The 26,757-nt window shown below is 47.4% G+C and overlaps 8 protein-coding genes and 2 non-coding genes across 10 annotated transcripts; 7 read left to right on the forward strand and 3 right to left on the reverse strand.

Moving 5' to 3' along the window:
* The first annotated feature begins 539 nt into the window (after positions 1-539).
* E1B28_002173 (uncharacterized protein) lies at positions 540-2,071 on the forward strand. Its single transcript, XM_043159082.1, has 8 exons — positions 540-640; positions 688-804; positions 858-1,011; positions 1,073-1,143; positions 1,203-1,246; positions 1,310-1,665; positions 1,750-1,798; positions 1,886-2,071. The coding sequence occupies exons 6-8, from the start codon at positions 1,496-1,498 to the stop codon at positions 1,994-1,996; spliced, it is 330 nt and encodes a 109-aa protein (XP_043002680.1). The 5' UTR covers positions 540-640; positions 688-804; positions 858-1,011; positions 1,073-1,143; positions 1,203-1,246; positions 1,310-1,495; the 3' UTR covers positions 1,997-2,071.
* A 1,301-nt stretch (positions 2,072-3,372) lies between these two features.
* Positions 3,373-3,474, forward strand: E1B28_002174. Its single transcript has one exon. It is a non-coding gene; the product is annotated as a tRNA-Ala (tRNA).
* Positions 3,475-3,700: 226 nt separating this feature from the next.
* Positions 3,701-5,107, reverse strand: E1B28_002175 (uncharacterized protein). The gene is made up of 2 exons (XM_043159083.1): positions 4,530-5,107; positions 3,701-4,472 (listed from the first exon to the last, which is right to left on the reverse strand). The coding sequence occupies exons 1-2, from the start codon at positions 5,036-5,038 to the stop codon at positions 4,232-4,234; spliced, it is 750 nt and encodes a 249-aa protein (XP_043002681.1). The 5' UTR covers positions 5,039-5,107; the 3' UTR covers positions 3,701-4,231.
* Positions 5,108-6,606: 1,499 nt separating this feature from the next.
* Positions 6,607-10,465, reverse strand: E1B28_002176 (uncharacterized protein). The gene is made up of 5 exons (XM_043159084.1): positions 10,313-10,465; positions 9,500-10,248; positions 8,410-9,446; positions 8,289-8,357; positions 6,607-8,231 (listed from the first exon to the last, which is right to left on the reverse strand). The coding sequence occupies exons 2-5, from the start codon at positions 10,215-10,217 to the stop codon at positions 6,840-6,842; spliced, it is 3,216 nt and encodes a 1,071-aa protein (XP_043002682.1). The 5' UTR covers positions 10,218-10,248; positions 10,313-10,465; the 3' UTR covers positions 6,607-6,839.
* Positions 10,466-11,507: 1,042 nt separating this feature from the next.
* E1B28_002177 lies at positions 11,508-11,596 on the forward strand. The gene has a single exon. It is a non-coding gene; the product is annotated as a tRNA-Pro (tRNA).
* Positions 11,597-14,181: 2,585 nt separating this feature from the next.
* E1B28_002178 (uncharacterized protein) lies at positions 14,182-14,745 on the forward strand (the record flags this gene model as incomplete). Its single annotated transcript, XM_043159085.1, has 5 exons — positions 14,182-14,248; positions 14,308-14,344; positions 14,410-14,451; positions 14,593-14,660; positions 14,738-14,745. 5 exons carry the CDS (start codon positions 14,182-14,184, stop codon positions 14,743-14,745), a joined length of 222 nt encoding a protein of 73 aa, XP_043002683.1.
* A 584-nt stretch (positions 14,746-15,329) lies between these two features.
* On the forward strand, positions 15,330-17,556 carry E1B28_002179 (uncharacterized protein; the record flags this gene model as incomplete). Its single annotated transcript, XM_043159086.1, has 10 exons — positions 15,330-15,487; positions 15,545-15,641; positions 15,704-15,740; positions 15,798-16,084; positions 16,131-16,251; positions 16,314-16,707; positions 16,767-16,879; positions 16,941-16,984; positions 17,044-17,112; positions 17,170-17,556. The coding sequence occupies 10 exons, from the start codon at positions 15,330-15,332 to the stop codon at positions 17,554-17,556; spliced, it is 1,707 nt and encodes a 568-aa protein (XP_043002684.1).
* Positions 17,557-19,056: 1,500 nt separating this feature from the next.
* Positions 19,057-20,708, forward strand: E1B28_002180 (uncharacterized protein). Its single transcript, XM_043159087.1, has 5 exons — positions 19,057-19,454; positions 19,522-19,706; positions 19,782-19,850; positions 19,906-20,073; positions 20,148-20,708. The coding sequence occupies exons 1-5, from the start codon at positions 19,261-19,263 to the stop codon at positions 20,375-20,377; spliced, it is 846 nt and encodes a 281-aa protein (XP_043002685.1). The 5' UTR covers positions 19,057-19,260; the 3' UTR covers positions 20,378-20,708.
* A 106-nt stretch (positions 20,709-20,814) lies between these two features.
* Positions 20,815-22,236, reverse strand: E1B28_002181 (uncharacterized protein). Its single transcript, XM_043159088.1, has 5 exons — positions 22,162-22,236; positions 21,990-22,103; positions 21,765-21,878; positions 21,524-21,658; positions 20,815-21,462 (listed from the first exon to the last, which is right to left on the reverse strand). The coding sequence occupies exons 1-5, from the start codon at positions 22,176-22,178 to the stop codon at positions 21,183-21,185; spliced, it is 660 nt and encodes a 219-aa protein (XP_043002686.1). The 5' UTR covers positions 22,179-22,236; the 3' UTR covers positions 20,815-21,182.
* Positions 22,237-24,472: 2,236 nt separating this feature from the next.
* On the forward strand, positions 24,473-25,196 carry E1B28_002182 (uncharacterized protein; the record flags this gene model as incomplete). The annotated part of the gene is made up of 3 exons (XM_043159089.1): positions 24,473-24,643; positions 24,704-25,067; positions 25,129-25,196. The coding sequence occupies 3 exons, from the start codon at positions 24,473-24,475 to the stop codon at positions 25,194-25,196; spliced, it is 603 nt and encodes a 200-aa protein (XP_043002687.1).
* Between the last annotated feature and the right edge of the window lie 1,561 nt (positions 25,197-26,757).

Consider the following 26,757-nt stretch of genomic DNA (forward strand, 5'->3'; position numbering starts at 1 on the left):
TCTTCTCTTGGCTTCCAAGTGCATGGGAGGTATGTAGTAAGTTCAAGCTTGGATAACGGTTGCACTATATCTTCCTGCTATCCACGACAAACGGGGAGGGGGGGTTCTGAGGGGGAACCGTCGTAAAATTCGGTACACGGCACCCCAAAACCGATTTTGGTGCCAGTTCTTCTGCCATATCCTAATCCGCCTGCAGTGAGATTAAGACTTGGTTTCCTAAATAGACATAAGGAGCATACCGCACTGTCAAATAGTCACGCTAGTTCAAAGCCTGAGCGCTTGAGCTATTGGAACCTTGAGAATATGTGTTTAGTTGAATTCACGAGTATATAGTGAGTTGTAGGGGCGATGTAATTTTTCAAATTCAGCTTGAGCTCATGAATTGCGAGCTGAAGTAGTGAGAAGTAGGATGACGGTTCAAACATTCAAATATTCAACGTTCAACACGGGACAAAGTGCGGCCAAACGTTGGGACGGACCCGTGGGACAATATTACATGATGTGACCGGTCCCGCGAAGTAAGTTGCAAACTCTTTCTTCTCGACGGCCTTAGCACATCATACGCACTAATTCTTGAAGGGAAGGAGAAAATGAAGATTGAGATGGATGGTTGGACTTTAACTCGAGGAAACTAACGAAGGTGCGATCCCTCGCCATCTTCCTAATTTTTGCTCAGTTCTGTCCTAGTATTCTTTACATTTCCTGGGATCTGAGGGGTGCTATGCTCTATTCCACACACGTTAATATTCATGGACCGCTCAACTGTGCAAATATCCTTATTTTCAAGCTGATTGTCGGCCCGCGGTAAGGACTACAGTACGATGGGATACGCCACATTCAATTGCAATCTCCAACAGATTGTTCCTCCGGCATCCCAGTTCCTCGTGGGGCTATCATATCATCGATGAAGTCTTAGGGCCCTAGGCTTCGTTTTGTGCCCGTATCGCTGTGCCACTCTGGTGGGCCACCACGACTGCGAGTAGGTAACATCTCATCCCCTCAGTTCCGAGCGTGAGTTTCTTGCTAAGATTGAGAACCTGAACGCAACTTTGACCGTTTTCGATTCTTTCAGCCTCTTCTAGGCTGCTTCGGTTAAATCGCTCGACGATGGCTTTCGGCACCAGCCTCGAGGTAGTATAACAGGTACAACATACGCAGTATTTCCATTATTTCCGTGAACATCGTTAATGAAACTTATACAGCCCCACCCCACTCCTTCGTCTAAGAAGGCACTAAAGCAGTATTGGTAGGCACTCCAAAGATCACTAGTGGGTCTGAATGACAGATCGACGTCTATCGAACTTCCAAGCCGCATACGTCTGCTCTTCTCGGAACTGCACCGTTCTGATTGAGGGTTGTGTTCCGATTTTTGGCTTATACACCCAGCTCTTTCAGTACCACAGTCATATCGAAGAAGTATAAATAGCCAACGAGTCTTCTACTGATCATCAACCAACCAGCCACCCGCGTCTCATTCATATATCTCGTCTCAACCATGCGCTTCAGCCTCCCCGCCCTCACTATTGCAGTCCTTAGCGGTCTCTCCGTTGCTGACGCGAAGGTCTGTGCTCGCTGCGCCGACACGATAGTCTATTCTTTCCAGACTAGGCAATTGACTCTGGTCAGACAAAGCTCGGTGTCGACCTTGAACACTGTTCAGTGCAAGTAAGCCTTGAACCTCCTCGTTCTTTCTTCATACGTGATACCGACGCCAAAACTGATGACAATCTTCTCTTTCTTCTTTCATAGTTACGATAGCCCAAGCATTTCTGGATTTTCACCCTACTGTGTTTACAACGTGAGTAACCGAGTCACCTTACTTACTTGTCGCGGTTCCTCAGGCTCTTCCTGGATTTATTAACCTATAACTCACTATGATGGTCAGAACATCAATGGGTCTCTTTACTTCACCAATACCGGTAGTGCCTGTCCTACTCCCGTTCCGACGTTCACGGTAACAGACACTCGTTGCCCCACGAAATTCCCTGCGGCGTAAATTGACAACTTGAAGTTCTTGTCAGTCGAGGTTCCCGATGACTATCCCCATAGAAGTTCAGTTGCGTGTACTGTGTACTGTGTAGTCTCGAACGTATGGAATTAGTTAGATGGGAAAGAATTATCATTACGAGATAACGTAGTAAACTGGAACCGTGAATTTGCGGCTAACGTTCCATCTTTCAACGACGCTCGCCACGATCCGCATAAAGAACTTGTTCCATCTTGTCAGACTTGATTTTAGAGTGGAACCTTTCATTCAGCCACACCCGGCGGGCCGACCACCAGGGCCCAAAATGTCGCGCCGCTTTGGGTGTACATGTGGAATCAGCCACTTATGAGTTCAGACGGCGGGAACACTAGTACCATTTTCTCTGTCAACTTCGATTGTGGTTTTGTGCCTTCGACCTGGAGACAGCGCAGTACTCTTCGTTCTTTCTTTCAGAGTCCGATTTCATAGAATTCGAACTCCACCGTGGTTCATTGAAGGCTGGCCGTGGAGTATAAAACACCGTCCCGTCCCATATCCTTTGTCTCCTCAGCTTTCGCAGACCCAGTATTCATTGTTCAACTCCCCGACACATGCTATCTCTCAAATCCCAACTTACATTAGCCTTAGCCATCGCAGTCGGGACTGTCATCATCTCAGCCGAAGGGAAAACCTGCACTCATTTGCCCTGATTCAATCTTTTATGCTGGAGCGTCGACTCGAACGCGGGTCTACGTTAATCAGAACGCTCAGTATAATCGGGTTCAGTGCAAGTACGTGGGGATACCTGTAACCTGAGCGTTTTCAAAGTAGTATCGTACGTCAGTGACCTCTTCGATCTCCCCATGATCTTTGTAGCTACCAAAGCCCAAGTACTAGTATCTCGCCTTATTGCGTTTACGCGGTACGTCACGGTCCCGGTCCCCGGTCGAGTCCTCATTTTTTGGTATTGGCTCACGACCCTTTAAACGGTAGAACATCAACGGGGCGCTTCAACTCACGAATGTTTCTCCTTCGTGCCCGAGCACTGTGCCGCTCTTCACAGTGATCACGTCCAACTGTCCCACGACCTTTCCTTAACTCGGACTCGGACCCGGAGGCGGTGGGCCAGATTCGGAGACTCGAGTCGGAACTGGGAAATAGTTGTTTTACTAGCTGAGGAATAAAGGGAAGAAATTTTTATAACAAGATATAGATATATAGGCTTTGAAGACGAGGGGGACGAGTTTGAAAGAAAGAATTCAGTTGGACCCATTGTATCGAGTATCTATACGAGTAAATAAATGTAGTTGGTAAACGGTTAGAGCGTTCTTCAGCCTGCAGTGCTATTGGGAGACTTGAAATGTACTACTGCACCTTCAACACCACCACCATCCTCATCTCTTAACGGGCACATGGTGTAGTTGGTTATCACATCTGCTTAGCATTAGTATTGTGGATCCCCAGGAATGTTATGCGGGGGGTGCTGGGTTCAATTCCCAGTGTGTCCAATTTTAAGGATAAAGACGATCTTTTTCCCTCCGAAACGCTGATGGTCACTTTTGGAGAAGCCTTTTTTCCGGACTGTAAAACAGACAGGAGTCGCATCAGATGTTAGCCTAGATTAAGCTCTCTTTTTCTTGTTGCAACTCCTGTAATCGACAAAGCCCATTGCGACAAAACAGACAGCAAGGACAGCCATTGAATATTGAATAACGGCGGGACAAGTCGGTAATGCTGCTGCATCTCAATTTCACAATTTCGCCGAAATCGTGTCCGTCAGATCTACCGCAAAGTTAGGTTATAATCATCTTACCGACGCGCTGCGTGTCAACTATTCTACAGACAGTGTAAAAAGTACGTATCTACCCAGCAGATTTCAAAGATGTAAAGTGAAAATGGCCAAACATGAAGAATAGGTTGAAGGGAATAGATACTATAGGATGAAGTGAACTTAGTAACGAATATAAGGATAATGTTATTATAGTATGACTTTGAAAAAAGTTTATTATGGGGAAAAAGATACGTTTCAAATCAATATAACTGTAGCAGTAAGATATCAATGCAAAGAAATTAATTAAACATGCAAGATAATGCGTCGCGTTTCGTGGTAGAGAGGGGAATGGAAAGAGGTATAAACAGGCAAAGGGTTCCCAACAGCCAGCCATCCCCAGCAAACTGAACATTAAGTCGGTATCAAAAGGGGGGCAGTATCCAGCTGTTGTACTCGCATTGATGATCACGGACATGTCGAATGGCCGAAATCAATCACTGCGCTCTCGCAGTTCCACTCCTCATGCCATATGATGCTGGTGTAGGAGGCAATGGTGGCAACAGATCTTGGGTTGCTGACGGACCTCGAAGCCGTGGAACCACGGAGATGGAACGACTATGTTTGCGTTGTGGAAGGGAAGCAGTCACAGAACCGGATGGTGGTACTGGGGGCAGAGGAGCGCTAGGAGGCGGAAGCGGATTGTTAGGGGGTTGGCGGTGACTTCGGCGAGGAGGTCTGGAAGCCGGAGGTAAGGATGAGTTGGGGCGAGGAACTGGCAAACAACGAACGTACTTGAGCGCGTTCCCAATACTTCCGCTTCTCGACCTTCCGGTTACCCTAACAGCACCAGCAACCGCGGTGACCGTCGCGTCAAAGGAGGCTTCCTGGGGAATAGTAAGACCAGCCATCGCAGAGCTCACACTCCCGCTTCTGGAACGTGAGAGATGCCTCTGGTAGGAGCTCTCCGCAGCCTTTGCTGGGGAACGGGTGCCTGCCATGGGGGAAACAGAAAGACTGGATTTTCGTCTCCGCAGCTTTTTGGTCGGCAGAGTGGTGATGATTTTGGGTGTTTGAGGTGTTGGTGTAGTTTCACGACGTTCATCTTTCTTCGTGTATTCGTTCTCCTCAACGTCGCTGGCGTCATCGGTTACCGGACTCTTTATGGTAGAAACGGAAGTAGTCGACATAACTGACAGCATGGAGGATGTGGAGTCCATGCGAGGACGCGGGCGAGGGTAGGCGGCGAGAATGTCATGAGAAGGGGCGAGACCAGATGAAAAGAATGTAGAGTAGGCGGTCATTATCTGAGGATGGGAGTGAAAAGAAAAGAAAAGTTTTGTGGCCCTGAAGGCCAAAAAATGGAATCAAAATAAGCCATGAGATGACGTAAATAGCTCATCACAACCCGGCTGCCGGTTGCATCACCTGGTTGAAAATTCCTGTGCTTCATGCGATTTGCGTGCACACGAGGAAGCTGTACTCAATTGCAAGGGAATCGTGTTTACAAACACCACCAGTATCAGTAAACGTGTGGGCGTTATGGTGACCGCACGAAATTCGTGGGCTATTGATTATTCATGCTGCCGGCGAAACTGAGTACTTTGTGGACATTGGTACCCGGATCACTCAGTGATCAACCTCATGAAGAAATGCGCTGAAATGTCATGCCCGACACTCGACGACAGTTGGAAAATATCAATCAGCGACGCCCTGTGAAGAACAACTATAAGCGTCTGTCGGCTCGGTTGTTATCAGATCGGAAGAATGTATTGCCAAATCAGATGCCAGCTGCGGAAGGAAGAATAACAAATACCTACCACACACAACGCAGTGGACAGCACCTACATGATGTCTCCATTACTCCGAGGGGTAAGTGGGTCAAAATTCTCGGACCATGGTGTCTCCTCCTGTTCCCGTTCTATACCAGCTTCGACAGACGATAGCATCAACCTGAAACAGACCAACAGAATTGATAGTCCTCGTTGGGTTCACGTTATTCGTGCCACCAGAAGTACAGAAGTATAGGGGGAAACATGCTATTACCTCTCCCCCGGATCGTGGTCTTTGTTTTTTTCAAGTTGCGCTTTAACAAATCCCGTGAACGGAGATCCATCCCCAAGAAGATTTGCCACAAAAACAACTGGAGTTGAACGAAGAGGGATTTCAAAAAGTAAGAGAATCTCACTTCATGTCTACCTAAGACCTATCGTTAGTAACTTCTATCAGTACTTGGAAAGTGATCGATGGTGATCGCGACGACGTTCTGATCAAGTCCCGTGCAAAAAAAGCAAAAAAAAAAAAAGAGAAAAAAAAAAAAAAGAACCAGGGAGGTACTTCCTCGAAGCTCTTCTGAAGAAATCGAAGCGAGTCGAATCCCCAACGCATCCGATTCGAATTCCATCAAGATCGATAATCACTCTATCATCGCTGAATAGAGCTGGATCAGCCATCCGAGTCAGCATTACCATTACCCATCCACAACGCATACCGGCTGGGGGGGGAGGCTATTGTTGAACGTTGAACGTCGAAAGGCACTCCTGACCCTCCATCCACGATAATCAACCTTGTACTTGATTTCTGTGCGATGAATTTCAGCCCGAACCACTCCCTTGACCCGCATGAGCTCAGGCCGGTTCTGATATATGATACGTCGTTTAGTATTATTCTATGTGCACAACCCGCGACCTAGCTAGAATTCGAGTGGTCGCTTATGACGATATGATGCAGGTAGACAAAAAGCCCACCGTTCGTCGCGTGCTTCATGGGATTACTGGTCAGTTGCAAGGTAAGTAAGTAAAAAAAAAAAAAAAAGCTTTTACAAGCTTCACAAGAGCAGACAACTACAACTACAAAAAAAAGATGGTTGGGGGGGGGGGGGGGGTGAACATGTACGGCAGCGATATAAGTATAGCAATAGGAAAAAAAAGAAGAAGAAGAATATTTGAGAATCCCTAAACTATAAAAACTATGCATAAGTATACCGCAGCCATCAACGTTTCAACACCGACATCCCTCGCGATCGGCCATTTACCAGTACATAACAGGGGAATGAAAAAAACAACCCACAAAAAAAAAAATGGCGTGCATTGTAAAGATCATCGATCATTCCCCACCACCCATCATACCCATCTTCCTAAACTTCCGATGCGATCTCGCTGGTATCGGGCTCGGAAACGCCGTCAACGGTGTAGGTTCTCCCGCATTATTGGGCAAGAACGCCTCCCCATCAATAATAATAGGCTTTACGTCGATGATATCCTCGTAAAGGTTGGGCGAAGCACGTCGTGGTGGTGATACGACCGGAGATTCAATGGGTTCCGGATCAGGTATGGTGTATTTCTGTTCCGTTGGTTCAAGTTCCAGTAACACAATATCGGGACTCATCGACATCGGGGTCCCACTGTAGCTGCGGCTGCTTCCAGAAGGAGGAGGAGGAGGAGGAGGAGAAGCAGGATCGGCGTTTCGAGGTTGACCTTGTAGAGAAGATGATCCCTGGTCAGTGTATGAGAGACCTGGTATCATATCGCTAGAGTTTTCAACCTCATCTGTTTCGATCTTCTCAACGCAGAGATGGGCTAATGGATGACCGAACAGTAGGGATGAAGTTTCCGCCGGAGCAGCAGGACGTGGAACAGTAACAGGAGTCACCGTCTCTCGACTATGGTTACCGCTTGATACAGCTTCCCGTATACTCTCGAGTTCACTTCGCATTTCCTGGAGAACAGCATCTCGCTGCTGCTCTCTTTCTCTAGATTTAGCGAGTTCCTTCCGGAACTCATCAACGGCACCATCTGTAGACCTACTCGCAGCCTTAGCGAGTAGGTCTTTTATGGTGCCCGCATCCCCAAATACCCTGCTTACCTCTTCCTTCGTCGCCGACCTGACGATCCCGTCAAGATGAGATGCTATAGAACTCCGAATTCCCCTCTCCATCCCAGTAAAACCATTCTGAACCTCCCGCTTAACATCTCCAATATCACCCTTGATCTTCTCCATCTCACCTCTGATCACGTCACTTATCACATTTCTAATGTCCTTCCGAACGACCTCCATCATATCATTCATCTCCGCAGTGATCTTCTTCACCACATCCTCCATCATCAACGGCAGATTTCCACCCTGGTTCTGCGGCGTCGACGCAACGACGACGCCGCGTTGATTTGACGAGGGACCAGATGTGGATGATGATGTATCGGCGGCAGCAGCGACTCCGTTCACACCTGACACTTGCATCGCAGAATCGGAGTTTCCCTTCCCGTGATGTTGTTCTTGCCATTGCGTATGCAATGACCGAATGTAATCTAGAGTTTTCGCATTGGGAGCAATAGGAGGACTGGGTTGTGCCGGAGATGGGGAAGGAACTTGTTGTGAATGATTTCCATTCGGAGACGCCTTGGCACAGTTAATCGCAGGACCCATCGGCCTCGACGTCGCCGATGGTACACGTGAGAACGACGGAATCGCAACAGAAGGCCTTGGGGGGAGGAGAACAGCCTGTGGATGTTGCTCAATGAGAAAAGATGGATCACTTCAATTGTATATACAACTCACATTCGGTGGTGCTTGGGGTCTATTCCCCGACGGTGAAGGTAACGACGGAGGTTTCTCCGTAGGAGACTTCTGTAAAACGAGTCAGTATGCTAGTCAGGATCACAGTGGAGAACGTATTTACACTATCGACCGCCACACTATCATCACTTACAACGCTTTGGCCACTACGCTGCAAGTTCAATTCCTGGACCATCGGCTGTAGCTCTCTTTCATTCGCTCTCATCAACCTCGCAGCTTCACCTTTGGTAATATTTGCAAACGCGTTCGAGCTCGGAGACATTGGCATACCACTCTGATTTCCATCTTCCAAGGCCGCGGACGTCTGAAGATTCCACCCACTCGTGCGGCGTTTGAAGCGTGAGGGAGCCGAATGAAGGATCTCAACATCAGGATCAAGCGACGGTTCCCGCTTGATTGGCCTAAACGAAACTGTAGGTGTGAACGGAGGAGGCTCAGGGTCTGATGGCTCTGAGCAAACGACGGTAGAAGAAGAGTCGACACGAGCCAATAAGGGTCGCAGAGCCCGTTTCGCCGGACCCTCTTTTTCCAACGGCGACCCAGGCCGCTTATCGCCGACTAACCTGTTTCGTACTGGGGTATTTCTGGGATCACCATGACCTGCCGATACCAGCTGAGCGGTAACAGGTATCGAAGTCCCGGATGATTTAACATCACTTTTCGGGAATGTGCCAGGTGGCAACCCTACACCAGCTGCTTGCATGATCTGTAAGATATCTTGCTGAGCGGCCTTGCTTTTTGATTTCGAATTTGGAGATGAGACTGAGGGACTCTGTGGTGGTTGTTGAGGTTGATACGTCACTGATTTCGGGGAAATAGTTGCGGTGGAGGGCGGCCTGAAAGGTGGATTGGAAGGGGGAAAGGCGGCGACGTTGGAAGAGTTCCTTGATATGAGAGGTAAGCACGAGACAGGTGGTGGATTTGGTGGGGTACCAAAACTCGGAATAGCCGCCAATGCCTTATGCCTCAAAGTCCAAGCATCATTGCCCTCGACTGTGGGTGTACCCTCGGTCTCCCAATACCACTGACCATTCCTATCCTTCAAACCCTGCATGAGCTGTTGTGCAGATATGCCGTTTTGTATCTCTCCTTCAGTAAGCGAAAATCCCTTATGGCCTTTGAGTGCCCATCCACGCCACCCTAGAGGTGAAGTCAAAGCCAGAAATAAACAAGTAAATTGACATTAGACGCACCCATGCCCACGACGTCTTTATCGTATTCATCTTCCCCATACTCAGCCCAGAATTCCTTAACCTGGGCTGGCTTTGATATGAACCACTTAAGCCTATATCGTACCAACGCTCTATCAAACGTCGGACACCTCCATTTCCTATCCACACCCTTCGGTTTCGCCTTCGTTCCCGTTTTAGAATCGGAATCAATCGCGCCCAGAGCAGCCTGAGCCGAATCTAAGAGCTGTTTACACAACCGCGAAACATGCAGAATACCAAACTTGTACTCTTCCCATTCCAGCTGCCTATTCGCGGCTGAGAGTACCAACTTCAATGATAACCACTGGAATCGGGCGAGAAACATGAGAGGAATCCTGTACCCATGTGGTAGCACCGTCTTGGTGCCATCCATACTAACTATTTGACAAAAAGGCTGACCGTTTTTCGGACTCTTCGGAGGGACGTCGAAAGCGTAGGCGATTAAATGATGGATGATTTTAGTATCGTTCCAGTCCCTGGGAGTAAAATAGTTGAGTTCTGCGGGGTTCTGCCAGCCGTACGAAGGTTTGGGAGTGATTTGTTGAGGAAGTTCCTCCTGCTTGACGATTTGCGAGTCATTACCGGCTCCATGAACCGCGTTCTCTTCCTCAATGGTTCCACCACTTCCAGCTTTCTTCTTCGTAACTCTGACCTGCCGAACGGACTTTCTCCGTTCACCTGTGCAATCCGGGGAGCCCATTATGTGACTCTGGTGCAACAAAAAATGGGAGCTGGTACGGGAAAAAAGTCGAGAATCAGACCACGGAATTATGGGATCTCTAGCGCTATACGCACTATACTTGAATCCTTTTCTCTCAAGAAACCACCACAACAATCCCTCGTCCAAAAGATCGAGATGGAGCCAGCCGAACGAGGATAAAGAGAAAGACACAAGTGAAGGGGAACACGGAACAGGGCAAATGAGGGAAAAGTTCGAAGTTTTGAGTTGGTCATTCTGCTACTCAACACGTGGCCCGACTTGACTGACCCCAGGCCAAGATTGCGCCCTACACGTCCACTGGTCATTGTTCTCTACGATATAAAGATTCTATTATCATGACTATATACTGACAACGAATTGGCCTCAAATAAGTAAGAACTGGTCCATGGGGCCGTGAATCGCGCCATCATGCATCAAACTCGGCCAACTATTGCGGGACCATCGTATCGAACACTGGACCGGTGAGAGGCCTTCAGGGCCTTCTTCCAAGTAGACTTCTAGTGGCGCATCTCGCATACATAGTGCAGATAAAATTGAGTATGGGGAAGAAGATGAGCGACGACGACGAAGCCAGATCCCTCTGTAACGTTTTTCTACAGCGGCATCAACTGTTACTCTCAGTTTCTTGTCGAACATCGTCTTCTGTCTCCTTCGCGAGGGCCGGACATTGAATATTCGAAGCCATTATGATTGAAAGATAAGAGGAGAAAAGTATAAGGAAATGAACCGAATGACAAGAAACAGAACTCACGTCAGGCCCTCAAAACAACGACACTCCTGCGGAATCATCTGAGCCCAAAGCGTTTCTATTCCATCGTCATTCTCCTCCTCTCTTCGGTGAAAGAGAAACACAAGCTCGTTTATCGACTAGCTCGCTACCAGTGACCGGAATTGTTACTGAGGTGTACAGTTTTCGACCTTCCAAACTTGCATTGAACCGCGGCATATTCGGCTGAAAGAAGGTGTTTATATAAAACCAGTTTGAGTAGTAGACCAGGAATGCGAGGCTAATAAGATGCACCAATCTGGTGACGGCGTAGCTATACTTCAATAGTTTCAAAGTTGATTACAGGATGGAATGGCAACTCGACTTAGAGGTCTTCGTTCTTAATATGAGAGACTGTATATCGGCGTTATTGCAGGCACTTGTTCGAAACTTGCCATTGATAATGAGAGTAAGTTTGGAGCCGGGTTTTGTCGGGAGTTGCAAAAAGGGAGCAATTAGTTAAATTTGACTATTTATTATTTAGTCCCATACCATTTTGAAATGGCCTTATGGTCTAGTAGTATGATTCTCGCTTTGGGTACCCTTTTGGGTTGTATGCGAGAGGTCCTGGGTTCAATTCCCAGTGAGGCCCACTATTTTTTGTCGGTTTATTTGTACTCTATTTCGCCCTCGACGAGCGAAAATCTTGTTATCAGTCTATAATCAAACTATAGAAGTCCTTTTCCCAATATCTTCCCTCAAGGCATAGCCATAATAATCGCACGAGGCAAAAGTACATACTTCTGAACTGGGTTGGGAGTAATTCAACAACGGATGCAGACGACTAAGTCATAACAGAAGCCTGCGGGAGGGACATCATCATAAAATCGACGTCGTCTCATATAAGTTCGTGACCTGGGGTAGGAGCTAGCGAGTTGGAGGGGTTTAAACTTTACCCTCCGAGGGCATTCTTATCCGCCTGGCGACTGCTCAACACTCGCCTAAACCTTTTGATGAGCACCGTTTGGCCGATTTGGCCGATTTGACCTCAGACACGAAGCTGCACAAGATACCTTGGAGCGATGATCATGAGATTTCTGCGCAAAGAGTCGGACCAATGGCAGTGGCGACGATATGAGTGATTCAGAGATCCTTGATTACATAGTAGAGAAGATGATCGATGATACGCTGCGGGCAGTCTGAGATGAAGCCATTTCGGGGTAATGAGTGATGAGGAGGTGTAGCTATGTAGATGAGGTTTTCGGTTTGTTGGGTAGGGGAGGAGGTAAAACAACGGTGATCTGAAGCGGGCCTGGACTAGCATTTGATATTTTTCTGGTTCGCATCCTGACAGTCATCCTCAAAAGGGAAATGCAGCTGGGAGCAGAAAGCGTACTTACCTACAAAACCATGCATGGACCTGTTGGCGTCCCCCAGGCCCTGAACGTTGCTAGGACGCTCAACTGACCGGCTGCTCTATCCGCCAATTCCTTTGAAGTCAAACGATCTTTTGCCCTCTACCGAAATTCGTTGGTCCTGGTTAGAGTACGTTGAAGATGGCATGAAAGCCCAGGTGAACGCGTAACGTTGTCACTTCGGTCACAGAGTTCGGACTTTGACCCGGGATGCCGGGCCCAGATATCTCCCGGATCCCCATACTCTAGGACTCCTAGAGGTAACGTACCATTGAAATACCCAACAATCTGTTTGGAACAGAACTCTGTCGCCAGGAATTTTGCCCTATTGACCTAATAAACACCTCGAAAAGTCGAACTTGCTCACCCAATCCACCTGAACCCTTGAAAAGCTTCCCAACAGTGGCGATCGATTGTGTCCTATTGAAATTTACACCCGTCCAACCGTCCTGTGTGATTGTAAAGTGTTCTCCTAGTTTTATAACCTCCCTTGACCTCTGCAGGGGGGCTCACCCTAGTATCTTGAGCCATTTTTCTGATATCTCACTCCTCTTGTTTCCGAGATAGATAGATAGATAGATAGATTACACAGCGTGGTCCCACAAGAGTGAAAGCTGTTGTGATCCCCTGGATACTCGGAGGTCATGATACTCGACTGCCGAAGTCGTTGTATAGTAATTTGTGAGCTTAATAGGTGGATTGCTGATGGAACTTACACGGAAGCCCTGTGAACAACTTTATTCCGACTTCTTTCAACCAACTATGAAAGTTTCCCATCCCAGGCTACTAGGCCGTCATTCCGCCGTGATGGAGTGACCGCCGCCGCGTTCGCACTCCGATGGGCTAGTTTGGGTGTTGTGGACACTGTAAGGTTACAGCGGGAGAGTTAGTATGTTGCGGATGGAAGCCGTAACTCCCGAAGCCAAGACAATGGGTATCGTTGGCATTGGCGAGGTCGATGAGGCTTTGGTCGGCAGTACTTTGAACCAGTTGGGCGCGTGGAGATGTCCGACTCAAGAATAAACTACTATGTAGGATTCAAAAATGGCTCGAAAGCGAGGTGTACCACCGATTCGTATCATCGGTGAATGATGGAAACACGCTGTCGGAAACACAAATCCCTGAGAAACGAGGAATAGGTTTGAGGTGAATGAACCGACAACATCGGAAGAGTACCACGACCGTGACGGTGCCTTTCAATTACTTGTTAATCTCCTTCCGAAATGTTAAGTACTGAGCATCATTTATGGAGCCCGGGCCGACATGCTTTCATTGCCAGAATACACTATTCGTGGCCAAAGTTCAGCGGAATATCCATATTCTCAGGGAAACAGTCGTCGTGGCCTCGGGGTTTCTCCATCTTCTCCCCGGCGATGGGTACTAGATGAAAAAAGTCACTGAAAGAATCGATAGAGATTTTCGTAAGTGAACGTCAACCGGGAATATATACACACAATATTACCATTCAACTCTGTGTTGCACTTATCTGTGAGACGAATAGCAAGGAAGAAGCACAAGAGAAGGAGTCCAATCGTCACGCGCCACGGGCTCGTGTGAAGCTCAAGTTGAGGGCTTCAGCTTGTGAGCGGCCCGATTTGGACCGTTCTGTCTTCTCTTACCACCACCAGCATGGGAATACCCATCTCGTATCAGGCTACGCATCTCTGGGTCGTTGTGGCCTTTAGGATACATCGTCTCCGATGATCTGAGACTCCTTACGGTAAGTGTGTCAGTTGTGACATCTTGGTCATATCTATATTCTTTTAGGATGCATTATGATTCGTTTCGCACTCGTTCCGATCTTTTGGTTGAAGGATTATATATGCTTGCGTGCTGGGCTAACTGGGCTTTAAGACTTGGCGCTCCCCGTTGTATTGTTTCAACGGAAGGTAAGTTTTTCGAGTATGAGGAAGAGAGGACGTTGGAAGGCATTGCGATTCATTCGAAGTTCATTTTCTCCGAACGCTGCGTTGCCTTTGTTCACAGTACGTTTAATATACTCCGTCGCGTGGAGAGATTCTTCCGAAACTGACCATGTTCCTGTAAATAGGATTCTGTTGGCCACTGCAGCCTCCTGGTTTGCCTTCCAATGGTGGGTTTCTGTGCTGGATCTGGGATCGACCAGGAACTCATTTGTACGCGTTCGGACGTTAATGATCCCACTGCCAGCAGACTGCTTGCCTTCTAGGAACCAATGAATCGTCAAGCTTACATCCCGCATTCTTCTGCTCAGCATTAGGAAATGCCTTGAATCTGCCAACATCCAGGCCGTCATCCCGCCACGGAGTAAGATGTTTACCGGTGCGTTGTCTGTCCATGGTCAGCACAGTTTCGCTGACTGCCTTACTTTAACCTGCCATCTTTTGTTTTCGGCGCAGAGGTCTGATTTACTTGGTCTGATTGAACAGAACCAACACGGTGGTGCGCTCAGACGTGATTGTCATGGACTGGGTGAAGTCGAACTAAATATGATCTTTCCTGTTTCGTTCGAAAAGCTGTATACCGAGTACGTATGTCGGCCGCTCACGGAAATAAATGACGTTTCGGCATATGACGGCATGTTACTCATTCCGTAACCACTCAGTATATCATGCCGTGATCCCCGGAGCTATGGTCCTCTCCTTTGGAACCGCCAAGACGGCGCAGGAGTCGTCCAGATTCAGCGACCATAGACACCCTCGAGACCCCCACGAGAATTTGAGCTCGTCGACGCTCTGTTGCACTGGCCCAATTATGACCCGATCGACTGGAAGCCTAATTTCCTCCGGATGCACGTGGCGATCTATGACCTGAGGTGTTCGTCAAGGTTCCACTGTTTCGTCTCGTCTTCCGTTGTGTCCACTGCGTTGGGTACTCATCTTTCCATAAATTTCGCGACCCCCGAAACGTCCTTTCTTTCTTCCCTCCATCACCACCCCACTTCCTTCAACCACCCATTCTTTCCATTATAACTCTGCTCAAACATTGGAAATGTCGTTGATGAAGGAAACTGAAGTCCAACATCCACAATCCTCGGTTGCTCAACAACCAGTGACCTCTCCTTGGAAAAAGCGATGTCAGACTGTACTTCTTCATCTACGTAACCATACTGGCGTTGGGATGGTATGCGCAGTGGCGTATTTCGATCCGTAGGTCCTCTGAACTTGACGTTACGTTTAACTCCCATCAACTCTTCTCGACGATAGTGGCAATTGGGGAGTGGATTTAGAAGCTGGGTCTCAATATGGATATCGACTGTTGTTTGTCGTTTTGTTGGCTGGCGTTTTTGCGATCTTTTTTCAAGTGCGTGTTTTCGAGACCTTATACCAGTTTGAATGTTACTCATACAAAGGAAAAACCAACAGTCAATGGCGAGTAGAATGGGGTGTGTCACTGGTCTCGGTGAGCAAATCCATCAAATCGCGCCATGACTAGCGTGAAACGAACGCATATATTTAGACCTTGCATCACATTGCCGACTACTCCTTCACTCCCGTCCAAAGCATACCATGTTGTGGCGGTGGGGCGTCCTATATCCACTCTATCTTGTTTCAGAAATCGCCATAATAGCAACAGACCTTGCAGAACTTCTCGGATCAGCAATCGCCTTATGCTTACTATTCCCAAAACTAGAGCTTTGGCACGGAGTTCTGATTACAGCTTTCGACGTCATTATACTATTAGCGTTGGGCGATCCGTTAAGGAGTAGACCGCTGAAGTTGTTTGAATGGTTCATTGGGGCTTTGGTATGGTCAACTTTTGATATCTCACTCGAATGCTAACTGCATACAGGTCATCGCCGTTTTTGTCTGCATGTGTATCATCGTATCGGAAGTCAACATTAAATGGGGTCATGCCTTTCAAGGATATCTCCCATCAAAGTACATCATCCCGAACGGAGCTCTTTACGTCTGTAAGTCAGCTCGCTCTTCCTTAGCACCTACTTTCATTTACTCTGTTCTTCGTCGTACACAGCTGTTGGTATCATAGGAGCGACCGTTATGCCCCATAGTTTGTTCTTGGGGTCCGCCTTAGCTACGCAAGATCGTATATCGACCAGCAGCCATAATGCGTTCCTCAAGGAAGATCAGTTCTCGCCAACGATGTCTCTCACAAGTAACGAATCCGGCACTATTACCAAGGAATCTTCTCTCACCTTAGTAGACCGCTTACGCGCAGTATCGTTTCAAGCAAAGCAATACTTCTTGTCGTCCTTCCGCGTGCCTCCCCCTAGTACATTCGCAACGCGAGCCACCTGCCATTCGGATCGGGAAAACAACTCGTTGGCATTTGTGAATGCCCATATATACCACGGATTAGTGGACGTGGCGGTTAGTCTTCTTGGGTTTGCTGTCGTTATCAACAGTTTGTGCGTTTAGTGTCGCTATCGAGTTGCCCCTTTTTATTGATTTCGTCTGGTGTCCGTAGGATATTGATAATAGCTGGCGGGGTGTTCTATCATGGCACGGTCTCCAGCGATGGTAACAAGCCAGCTGGTCTCTTTGAGGCCTATGATCTTATTCGGGATTTAGTAGGACAAGGTGAGACCACAGCTACCTATTCATCGTAAGACATTTCCGAACTAACTATTCTGCACACTAGGTCCTGCTACCTTGTTCGCCGTAGCACTACTAGCTGCAGGTCAGGTAGGTGTTTTGTCCATCCCTTTCACTCATCAATCACCGGATCTCACAACTTTCAACAGAGCGCATCGATAATCGCGACAGTTGCGGGTCAAGCTGTATCGGAAGGTTTCCTCCAATGGCGCGTTTCTGTAAGTTGAACTTTTCACTTGAAAAAGTGATCCTGAAGCTCACCTTACTTCGACTAGCCTGTAATCCGCCGTCTGCTCACCCGTCTCCTAGCCGTCATACCATCCATGGTCGTCGCGATTGCGATGGGTAAACGAGGAATCGATACTTTGCTTGTTCTTTCACAAGTCGTATTATCTATCGTGCTACCGTTTATCACGTTACCATTGATCTACATCACCAGCTCAAAGAGGTTCATGTCGGTCAAGGTGCCTGTGTCCGTGTCCGCGTTGTCATCTAGTACAAACGGATGTGAGTCTGAAACGGAGAACGGAGGTGAGAAGACCAAAGATTTCAGTAATCATTGGGTATCGACGACTATAGGTTGGGCGATTTGGTTGTTGGTGTTGGTAGCTAACGTTTATGTGTTGACGACTGTTAGGAAGGAGGTTGAAGATGCGGATTAGGTTGGATGGTTGGATGGACGTACGAACTTTTTTTTTTGACTTTCTTGTGTAAACTGTAGAATAGTTACCGTTTTTCTTTGTATCTATAGCAAGACCATACCTTTATTTTTTTGAATAGATGCATGCTAATGTTCTGGGGTTCCCGAGTTGCCGTACTTTGGGGCAACTGAGTGTTCTTGCAGCTTAAGCCCGGACGGAAATTCTTTGAAGGAATGAAGTTTACGGTTGGTTTACGGTGTAATTATGATTCATAATTGATTCATAGATCCCCGTCGTAAAAAAGACTCAAAGTACGAAAGTTTTTCCCTGCAGGGCCTTCGGCAACTCGACGGCATTTGAATAGATGACTATGTACGTCACCTCGAAGACGCTTTGAGTCCTCAACATTTCGAAAAAGCGACCATGCTGTCGATGCCTGCCGGAAGTAGGTAAAGTAGAGCAGCATGTGGAGTGCTAGAATATTAATATGAAAAAGTTGCTTACTTCAACAAACTTACTGAAAACGGTAAGTCATCTCACCGCTTTTGAAGAGCTGGGAGATCAGGTGACCGTGGATGGACTTAGTTGCCGGACCGAGCAAACACATCTGAACAAACGTATCTACAAGCGACCGAGACTCGCCCAACTGTTTGCCTGCGTCCGCTAGAAAGATGTCCGTCAATGTGTCCGCTAAGTAGGTTACTGATGGGATACGCAATTGACGGAGCAACACTGAAATCCACCTAAGTATAATCGACCTTGCAATCGAGCGTTGTTCCTTTTGTACATCTATTTTACAGGTTTTGTCCTTGATTAGAAGTTCTTCCGGGGTACCTATGCTCAAGCGAAAAGGGGCAAAAGGAAAAAGCCTAAAGGAAAACTGGCACTACTCGGCAACGGTAACTACGTTGGGGACTGAAGTACTGATCGATAGTAATGAACGTAAATTTCCATAAGGCTCACTTTACTGTGCATTTTGCTACCATCATTTTCCTTCAAAGGAAAAGGTGATGATTGACGAGAAGTAGAAGTATCGAGTTTAGGTTCCTGTTGAATGCCGAACTCAGCCAGCACAATTCTTCAAAAAAGCAAATTCGCTTAAATTCCGAAACAGATTGCCAGCGGCAGTAGGGTACGCCATGTTATCTACATAAATGATGATGATTCTTTCAAGTTAACCCCTCTTTCGGCACAAGGTTTCCGTTCTAAACAGCGACTCGACGATGCTGGAGGGTTTTTGAACTTGACTGCTCGAAATCTAATCCGAACGGACTGTGTGGCGGTAAATTTGGGTGAGAAGGAGGAGGAAACGGTCTATATATGTGGAACATCATTTATATTTGACCCTAGAAATGGGTAGTTCGGAACAATCGGTCACCCAAGCCCAAGTATTTCCGGAATATGGGTCCAACTGCAGATGGTGCATCGCGTTGTTAGCAATGTGATTCAATTAGAAAATCATGACAGGAAGCAACCAAGATGTTGTTTATATATGGTAACATATCCACACTTTCCTGGGTTGGATTTCTCCCAGTCCCTGTCAACAACCTTTCATTTCTTTTCCGCAGACGGGGTACCAGGCGTACCGTGCTGCTTTTTTAAATTCCTTTCGTTCGTCGTTTCTCACGCGGTCAGTAACTTGTAGTTGCCTGCCGGCGACTAAATAATAGACTTGACTCCTTTATTTTCGTTCTTCAACCACCACCACCACCAGCGCCAGTACGGATGCCCAAACCCAACACTCGCCAACTATTCGGCGTTTCTGATCCTGTGTTTGATTCATCATGCAAGCTCGTCACGTCTCCCTTCTTCTCGTCGGCAGTTCTAGCAACTATTCGGCTCATGGTTGCTCTCTACACAATGACAACTCTGATTGTTATTCTCGTAATGGACGGTGAAGATGGAAAGACCGCTGGGAGGTATGTTATTCATTTTTTCCCTAATTCTTTTGATATTTCTCTCGCTTATTTGGTCCTCTCAACACAGGGACTTTTCATACTTCACTCAGCTGACCTACATCGGAATATGCGCATACTATTGGGCTTCGTTCGTTCAGACTGCTTCTTATGAGTGGAGAAGAAGAAAAGGGAAGATCGGGTATCTTCTTCAACGGTGGCCGAAATTCTTACAGGTTCTGCACTTGATACTTGGAACGACGATTGTTAACTACCGTACGTGGTGCCACTTCCCGCCACTCAATTCTGTCTGTCATTCGTCCTTTGACTAACGATTGTTCTACATTCTAGCTATCCTCGTGACACTTGTCTTCTGGGTCCTGTTAGCCGATTCTCGCACGCTAGGGACCCCAACACTCGGTACTTATTTTTTCCCCTTTTCCCGTAATAACGGGATCGAATTTGATTTCCACAGTATGGCGAAACGTCAGCATTCACGCTCTCAACTCCGTTTTCTGCCTGTTCGAGGTGTTATTCACGCATAGTCCACGCCCAAGGTGGATTTTTCTAATCTTCACGGTTCTCATTCTGGGAGGATATTGTGGGTTGGCGTATGTGACGAAGAAGACACAGGGGTTCTACAGTGAGCATCCTACATTATTATTATTATCACCACGAACAAAGGACCGTACGCTAACGCTAACGCTTATCACCTAGCCTACTCCTTCCTCAATCCAGATAAAGGCCCTATCTTAGCAGTTTACCTCGTGGGTATCGCCGTTGCAGAGTGTATCATCTTCGCTCTCGTCTGGGGATTGATGTCGCTCCGACAACGGATGTTTCCAGTCAAGGAGACGAGGGAACGCCTCGAGGATGCCCGCGAGGATCATGGCAGTCTTGGTAGGATTCGTTCGGAGGATGAGAAAGGTAGCTGGGAGAATGTTTGATGGTTGGCCTCAGGCCATGGAGCTCATGGTATTCGGTTACTGGTATGCGTGAGATCGCTGCTCAACCCGTTTGTGATGTTGGGAGTTTTCAGTCCCGGCTTCTGTGTCTCCTACCCGTTTCTCCCCCCCTCCCCCTTTCTCTCTCCGTCTCATAGTCAAGTTTCTTGGGTTCCATACTTAGGGCTACTATCACCAAAACGCCACACCTACTTCGTTCTCTCATTCGCTCGTTACGCAAATCGGTAAACCCGTATTTTATTTCTCGTTTCTTTGGGATCACAGGAATTGAATGGAAAAGACACGGCTCGTTGCAATATGTACGAAATAACACCATTAAGCAAAATTTTCGGTCTTGAAACTCCGCGTTCACAATCATGTCAGGTCAAGTATGGAGTACGACTGTCAAAATGATGGCGGCCACAGTAGCCGCCCTCAGATCATGCACGCAAGCCCCTATACACATTCTGGATACACGAGAAAAGACAGGACATGTTCAAAATAGCAACGACAAAACGAGGATGCTAAGTTAGAAACACAACATAAAAAAGCCACCTTCAAGTACGTTACTACCAAGTGACGATCACGTACGAGGTACCAAAGTAGCTAAGAAGAGTCAAATTAAAAAAAGAACCAAAACTGAAAAGTAAAAAAGAAAAAAAAAGGGGACAGCAAATAATGTCTGTGTTCCACTATAATGGAACTTGAAGTCCATGTCCACGCAAAACCAAACAAAATAATTCCATTCCAACCCCTTCTACGTGCGTGTACCCGTCAGGTGGATTTCAAGACTTCCAGATACACCTTTTTAGAAGAGGCCGGCAGCAGCAACAGCTCCGAAAACAACAGCCGCAAAGTTGACACCAGCAGAGATGGCACCGTTTCCACCACCATTCTGGGGAGTGTTCGTGGGCCCACTGTCAGAAGTGCCCGTTGTCGAACCAGTATTGGTGTTGGTGTTGGTGTTGGTGTTGGCATTCGTGTTGGTGTTGGTATTCAAAGTGTTCGTGTTCGTGTTCGTGTTTGACGTGCCCGTGTTGGTGTTGCTTGGGATGCCAGTCGTTGTTGGGCCAGAGGGAGGGAGGGTTCTAAAGTCAGAAAGAGATAGTCAGAAGATCGATGGTTGATGCAAGCACTGCTGGTACTCACGCCGAAGAGGTCGATCCAGTAGAAGAGGCGGAACCGGTTGTTGACAAGGTATCACCAACGGCGAAGTTGCCGGTACGAGCGTACTCTTGATTGACGTTGCTAACGTTCACGGCACGAATGACATATTGGCTGTCCCTAGAAAGGGCCAGGAAATGTTAGTATTGGCCGAAGATAGAGGGCGAAACCAGAGCGGATTGAAATTGAGGATTGGTCAGCAGACAAGATAAAAAATACGACTTACCGAGGCTCCACAGTAGGAATAATAAGTCTCGTACCACCACTAGCAGGGTCAAGGTTATTAGCCAAAGCAAAGTCGTTTCTGAACGATGGGTGGAAAAGTTCGAGTGAGAATAGGCTATTTGTAATGCATTCCATTCGGTATTCGAATTAGGAGACAAGTTCCGAAGAGATAGAGAAAAATGTCAGTGACGATTTCTCCACGATAGGAGCCCTTGCATAGACTTACGGGTCGCTATTGTCGAAATTCCAGGCGAACTCCAGAGGAGTGGCAGACCTTACATCTGTAGGGGTGATAAGGGAAAGGGCGTTGACAGAGGCGGTGGCCGTGAGGGCGACGAGACTGAGAATACAAAAGTCAGCATTGTTCGTCGTATGAGACGACGATAAACGACACCCACGCAAATTTGGAGATCATTTTCGTTAGTATAAGAGAGTGTGAAGAACGACGACGACGACGGTAAGGCGGGACAAAGCGTGGGTGGGGGCAATTTTGAATGACCTTTTTGTAACGAGGCCTTGCGCAAATAGCATCAAACAGAGCCACGCGAGCTGAAGCGCTGACGTGTTTCAACGGCCCGGCGTTTGATTGAAAGCTGGATCTGAGGCTCAGTTTGGCTCAGTTTAAACTCAACCAGGCTTCAAGAGAGTCGAAAATTTCCGTGCTCAGCCTGGAAGTCGGTCAAACTTCGACTGAATTCTTCGGATGACCATTCCACCCGCCATACCGGTCAACCGTCGCCACGCGGTGCTCGTTGACCGGAACGAGCGCTCTGATAAGTTAGAAAGCTCAGAGCACAATTTGGGTTCAAATAGAAGAATTTACTGCGGTGCGCGTCATACCAGTACTTTTTATATGTGTTCTATTATTGCAATTTGACCTGGTGCGGGATCAACATCTGATGATTACGCATCGTCATCTGTCTTCATCTAATCACAGGGACCCAAGAACCAACAAGACATTTGCCCATCGCCGACTCTCGTCCTTCGTGCGAAGAACAGGTTCCAGCTTTCCAACCACAACCTTTACTCCTAGATCTACCTTGGCCCTGCAAAGACATCCAATCCGCTGTGCTACTCTCTCTGCCAAGTATTGACGCGTTGTGGGCTTTCCTTTTGTTCTAGATGGTTCTCCACTCTGAATCGTCCCCGAGATGGGAGATGGAATCCAGGCGAACGGGATAGGAACTGGGGAAAGCGTTAGTGGGTGAATATCCGGAAGGGATGGAGGACGTAGTCACGTAGGTTGAAATCAATGAATCTTCAGCGGGTAGAACAATATCCTCACCTCATTTCAGGGACCACGCCGTGTAATCTATCTCTGTCGACGGTTACTTTGTTCTTGGCCGTTCCCGTTGGCAGGCAAGCAGGGTCCAGGCATACGCGCTAACTTCAAGATAGGAGATGTTTCTGAATCTCGATCGTGTTCCCGGACACACAGCTTACAGTACTAGAGGATAGGTTGCCATGTGCGACGAGGATATCGATTATGGTCCACGCTAAAGCTTGCGAGGTGAAAGAATAGTGACGGTGTACCTGATATGCAACTCGCCTTCAAAGAATCCAGATATGCGAACTTAGTGGGTGGGCAAATGGAAGACTGGGATGGAATTTGATCCCGCGGCCTGTCCATGTTATAGACATGCAAACATTCATCCAACGGACCAATTTTGAAGAGGGCGGACTGATTTGAGCCAAGCGCCTCCGAATCGAAAACACGCTTGGGTACGTACAATGTTCATTGTTCAACGAAATTCATAAGCGCGGAGGGAACAAGGATCCATTAAGATTCGGAATGGCTTAATTCGGCCCGTACCGCGAACTTTATCATTTCGGACGCCACACCTAGATGACTCGACGAGTTTCCACCCAGTTTTTCTTTTCCAAGTTCGGGTTATTAACCCCGACTCTGACGCCGTCAGCCTTTTCACCTCAAGGCCATGAGCATCGCCCTTCCATTGTCCACTACTTTTTGTTCAAATATTGGGTGCCGCGGGGCGAATGGGCCGCCTACCATTTAGTAGGACTAAGGATCCGGTGAATCCATTGAGTATGACCTGATTGTCCGTGGCTGGGCTGGTGACATGGCACTATCACCACTGGTTGAGATGGATCGGCAGACAATATGGAGGGATTTTTGTGAATTAGGAGGTGTCATGGTCGGAAGAGAGATCTTAGATGCACGCCTCACGGGAGGACTCCGCTATCATATAAGGAACGACGTTGTACCACGGGGCGGGTAGGCGCCTGTAAACCCCAACGAATTTCTTCTCCTTCCTGGGGGTGAGACACACATTTCAACTCAGTACGGGCCTTTCAGGGTTCCCTTGTGATATGGTATTGAGCGGCTTCGTTAGCTCTGTAAGATTTAGAAAACCAGAGGAGTATGCCAATCTTCCGACGACAGTCTAATTCGCGACATTATCGATTATCCCTCCGTGTTACGTACCAAACTGGCATGTCAATCAGTGCTGATGGTGTGTCCAGCAAGCATCTGGAATAATAATGTATCAGACTTTGATCTCAATTCCTGTTTAATTCCCACAGCGGGGAGAGGCGACTCCTGGCACCACTTGCGATCTTCTGGAGTCCCTGGGGGGTCCTTGTAGTATTAAACTTCCTGAATATTTCTCGTCCCTTCCTCCCCACCCTCTTGGAGTCACGACATTGTGACCCCCTTGTTGTTAAGACCCCCGCCTCTCAAAGGAGAAAATGCAGCCACCTACCACAACAACACAAGGTCATCTTGAAAAGCCGCGTACTAAGAAACGCGTCAAATTCACGCCGGAGGAAGACGTCCTTCTGTTGGACTTTGTCGAACAGATGAAATCAAAAGGATGCTTACCTCAATCGAAGGTTATCTACCTTGAACTCGTTCAAAATGTGAGTCCAAGATTCTCTTTATAAGTTGACTCTCAAGCTAATTTCCAACTACCTTACTAGAAGGACGGCAAATGGCCGTGGGGTCAAGGACGCACCGCTAAGGGATGGTCTCGAAGATACCAGAGACTCCTCCGAGTCAAAGAAGCACCAACTCAGGCGGCGAGTACTAAGCTGATATACACCACCCAAATGTGTAAAACTAAAAACCACCATGCGACTCGAAGGAACAAAAGTCAATCAGATAGTAATTGGAAGGATGGGTCAATGTGCCAGGAGAAGGACATTGGTTCCTGTTCTTACATGCTAGGAATAAGCCCTGACAATGATTTGGAAGAGGAGAGGGAGGTTGAAGAGTCTCTGATATGCCATCCAAGATGGCGGCACAAGCACAAGGCTACTCTCCAAGAGTTCTTTTCTCGGCAAGGTTAGATTACAGTTTATCGAGTATTACCGGCGGCAACTAATATAACTTTGTGATTCAATAGGAATTGGTTCCGGAGACGACAATGAAGAGGCGGAGGAAGTTACAAAGCTGCTTTGCCCTCTGTCTTGAAAGGATTGGCTATCATAGTTCTTGGTTGACTGGCAATCAAAACATCACGTTACTCTACATTCTCGGACCACAGTATGTTTCTCAAAATGAATAGTCAAGAGTACCAATTCTCAATTACATGCATACAAGGTTCTACCTTCTGGCTGGCACATGCATAACTACTCCAACGAGTCCGAGATACCGAAATCGTAGCGCAAACTGTACGGAGGTGGTAAGCTCGAGGATGTATCATAAAAGAAATACGATAGGCTATGATGCGAACGTAGTGCATGCACAGAATCAACAATTCCGGCGTGACGCGTAATGTCAGGAAGTCAACATTGAGTTGGACTTGTTTCCATGCAATACATGCAAGGTGTGAAGAGACAAGGCAAATAAAGACAAAACCTCGTATGTCGACGTCTTCAGATGTCTATCCCAAGGCGTCGACATATGAGGTCTGGAATCTTGCGCTTTCGTTGAGAGTCTAAAGAGTTGGCGTTTTCTCGTTGATCATGTCGATTTTTCAACCTCCTCTTCATCCATGGGGGTAGAGTCGTCAGTTTTGATGTACTTCCAGGTGGATGAAGCGGTGTTCAGGATGAACAAGTATAAAACCTTCGTTTCGAGTTGAGATTGTGGAGCCAGACTGACAAAATAATGACATACCACAACACCCATGAGCATCAACTCCGTCAATCTTCCGTTGTGTGTGATAGTGAATTTGACTGCCGTCACAACATCGTTCAAAGAAACCACCCAACGAGTCGAATATTGTGACCACGTCGGTCTCACATTCCTTTCATAAAACTTGAAGCATGAAGCTTGAAGAGCAATGCGATATGGAGGACAGCGCCTTGAGAACAAGTTGATAAAACTGCAATGTACTCGTGATTTGAATTTGATGGTTGGCAAGCAAGCACCGCTTCGCTACGTTGCCCTTCCAACCAGGTTGTTTTTGTGCATGCTTCCCCAAGACCTAAGCAAGTAGAACAACTCAGTCAATGAGAAAGGGGACACCCCGACCTAATCACACACTGGCCGTGACAAGGATTTTTGAGCGAGACGGAGGCTCATAAGCTCCAGAAGGCACCATGGAAGCCGTATCGAAAGTTTAAACATATAATACCCAGCGACCTTGACGGCCGGGGACTGGGTGTCATAGAATTTTTTTTTGAGCGAAAGAGCCGCAGCTTGAACTGGTAGAAACGACTCACCAGTACTGTAAAAATCACCGGCAAACATGGCTATCATGGAAGCTAAAAACATTGCGGTTGTCCACTACAAGGCCCTATGTCCCATTCAAAATGCCAGACAAAGAAGCGTCGCAAGTGGAGAGGCTGAGAGCGATACTCAGCTGAACCGACCCATTCTGTTACTGGTTGAGAGTTGCGGTGGGCTACTGAGAACGCACGGTGCTGTCCGTGAACGCTGTAGGCTCCTTCTATAGAGATCTTCCAGTATTCAAATTTAATTGTTCGCCTGTTTCGGCTCTGAAGGTGCTGAATCCAGGAATTAGGATTGATATCGAGAGCCCATGGTTGAGGTTTCAAATCGTTATATTTTGACAGAGTTGACAAAA

This window comes from Marasmius oreades, chromosome 10 (genome assembly GCF_018924745.1).
Source record: "Marasmius oreades isolate 03SP1 chromosome 10, whole genome shotgun sequence".
Classification (NCBI taxonomy): Eukaryota; Fungi; Basidiomycota; class Agaricomycetes; order Agaricales; family Marasmiaceae; genus Marasmius; species Marasmius oreades.

Coding starts and splice junctions, on each gene's coding strand:
- E1B28_002173 (XM_043159082.1), top strand. CDS start 1,496: ATGCGCTTCAGCCTCCCCGCCCTCACTATTGCAGTCCTTAGCGGTCTC. Junction 1,666..1,749: donor TTGAACACTGTTCAGTGCAA/GTAAGCCTTGAA, acceptor CTTCTTTCATAG/TTACGATAGCCCAAGCATTT. Junction 1,799..1,885: donor CACCCTACTGTGTTTACAAC/GTGAGTAACCGA, acceptor TATGATGGTCAG/AACATCAATGGGTCTCTTTA.
- E1B28_002175 (XM_043159083.1), bottom strand. CDS start 5,038: ATGACCGCCTACTCTACATTCTTTTCATCTGGTCTCGCCCCTTCTCAT. Junction 4,473..4,529: donor AGTATTGGGAACGCGCTCAA/GTACGTTCGTTG, acceptor TCCGGCTTCCAG/ACCTCCTCGCCGAAGTCACC.
- E1B28_002176 (XM_043159084.1), bottom strand. CDS start 10,217: ATGGGCTCCCCGGATTGCACAGGTGAACGGAGAAAGTCCGTTCGGCAG. Junction 9,447..9,499: donor TAAAGACGTCGTGGGCATGG/GTGCGTCTAATG, acceptor CTTCACCTCTAG/GGTGGCGTGGATGGGCACTC. Junction 8,358..8,409: donor ATAGTGTGGCGGTCGATAGT/GTAAATACGTTC, acceptor CTCGTTTTACAG/AAGTCTCCTACGGAGAAACC.
- E1B28_002180 (XM_043159087.1), top strand. CDS start 19,261: ATGCCCAAACCCAACACTCGCCAACTATTCGGCGTTTCTGATCCTGTG. Junction 19,455..19,521: donor GATGGAAAGACCGCTGGGAG/GTATGTTATTCA, acceptor CTCTCAACACAG/GGACTTTTCATACTTCACTC. Junction 19,707..19,781: donor AACGACGATTGTTAACTACC/GTACGTGGTGCC, acceptor TCTACATTCTAG/CTATCCTCGTGACACTTGTC.
- E1B28_002181 (XM_043159088.1), bottom strand. Junction 21,879..21,989: donor AATTTCGACAATAGCGACCC/GTAAGTCTATGC, acceptor CATTACAAATAG/CCTATTCTCACTCGAACTTT. Junction 21,463..21,523: donor ACTGGATCGACCTCTTCGGC/GTGAGTACCAGC, acceptor TTCTGACTTTAG/AACCCTCCCTCCCTCTGGCC.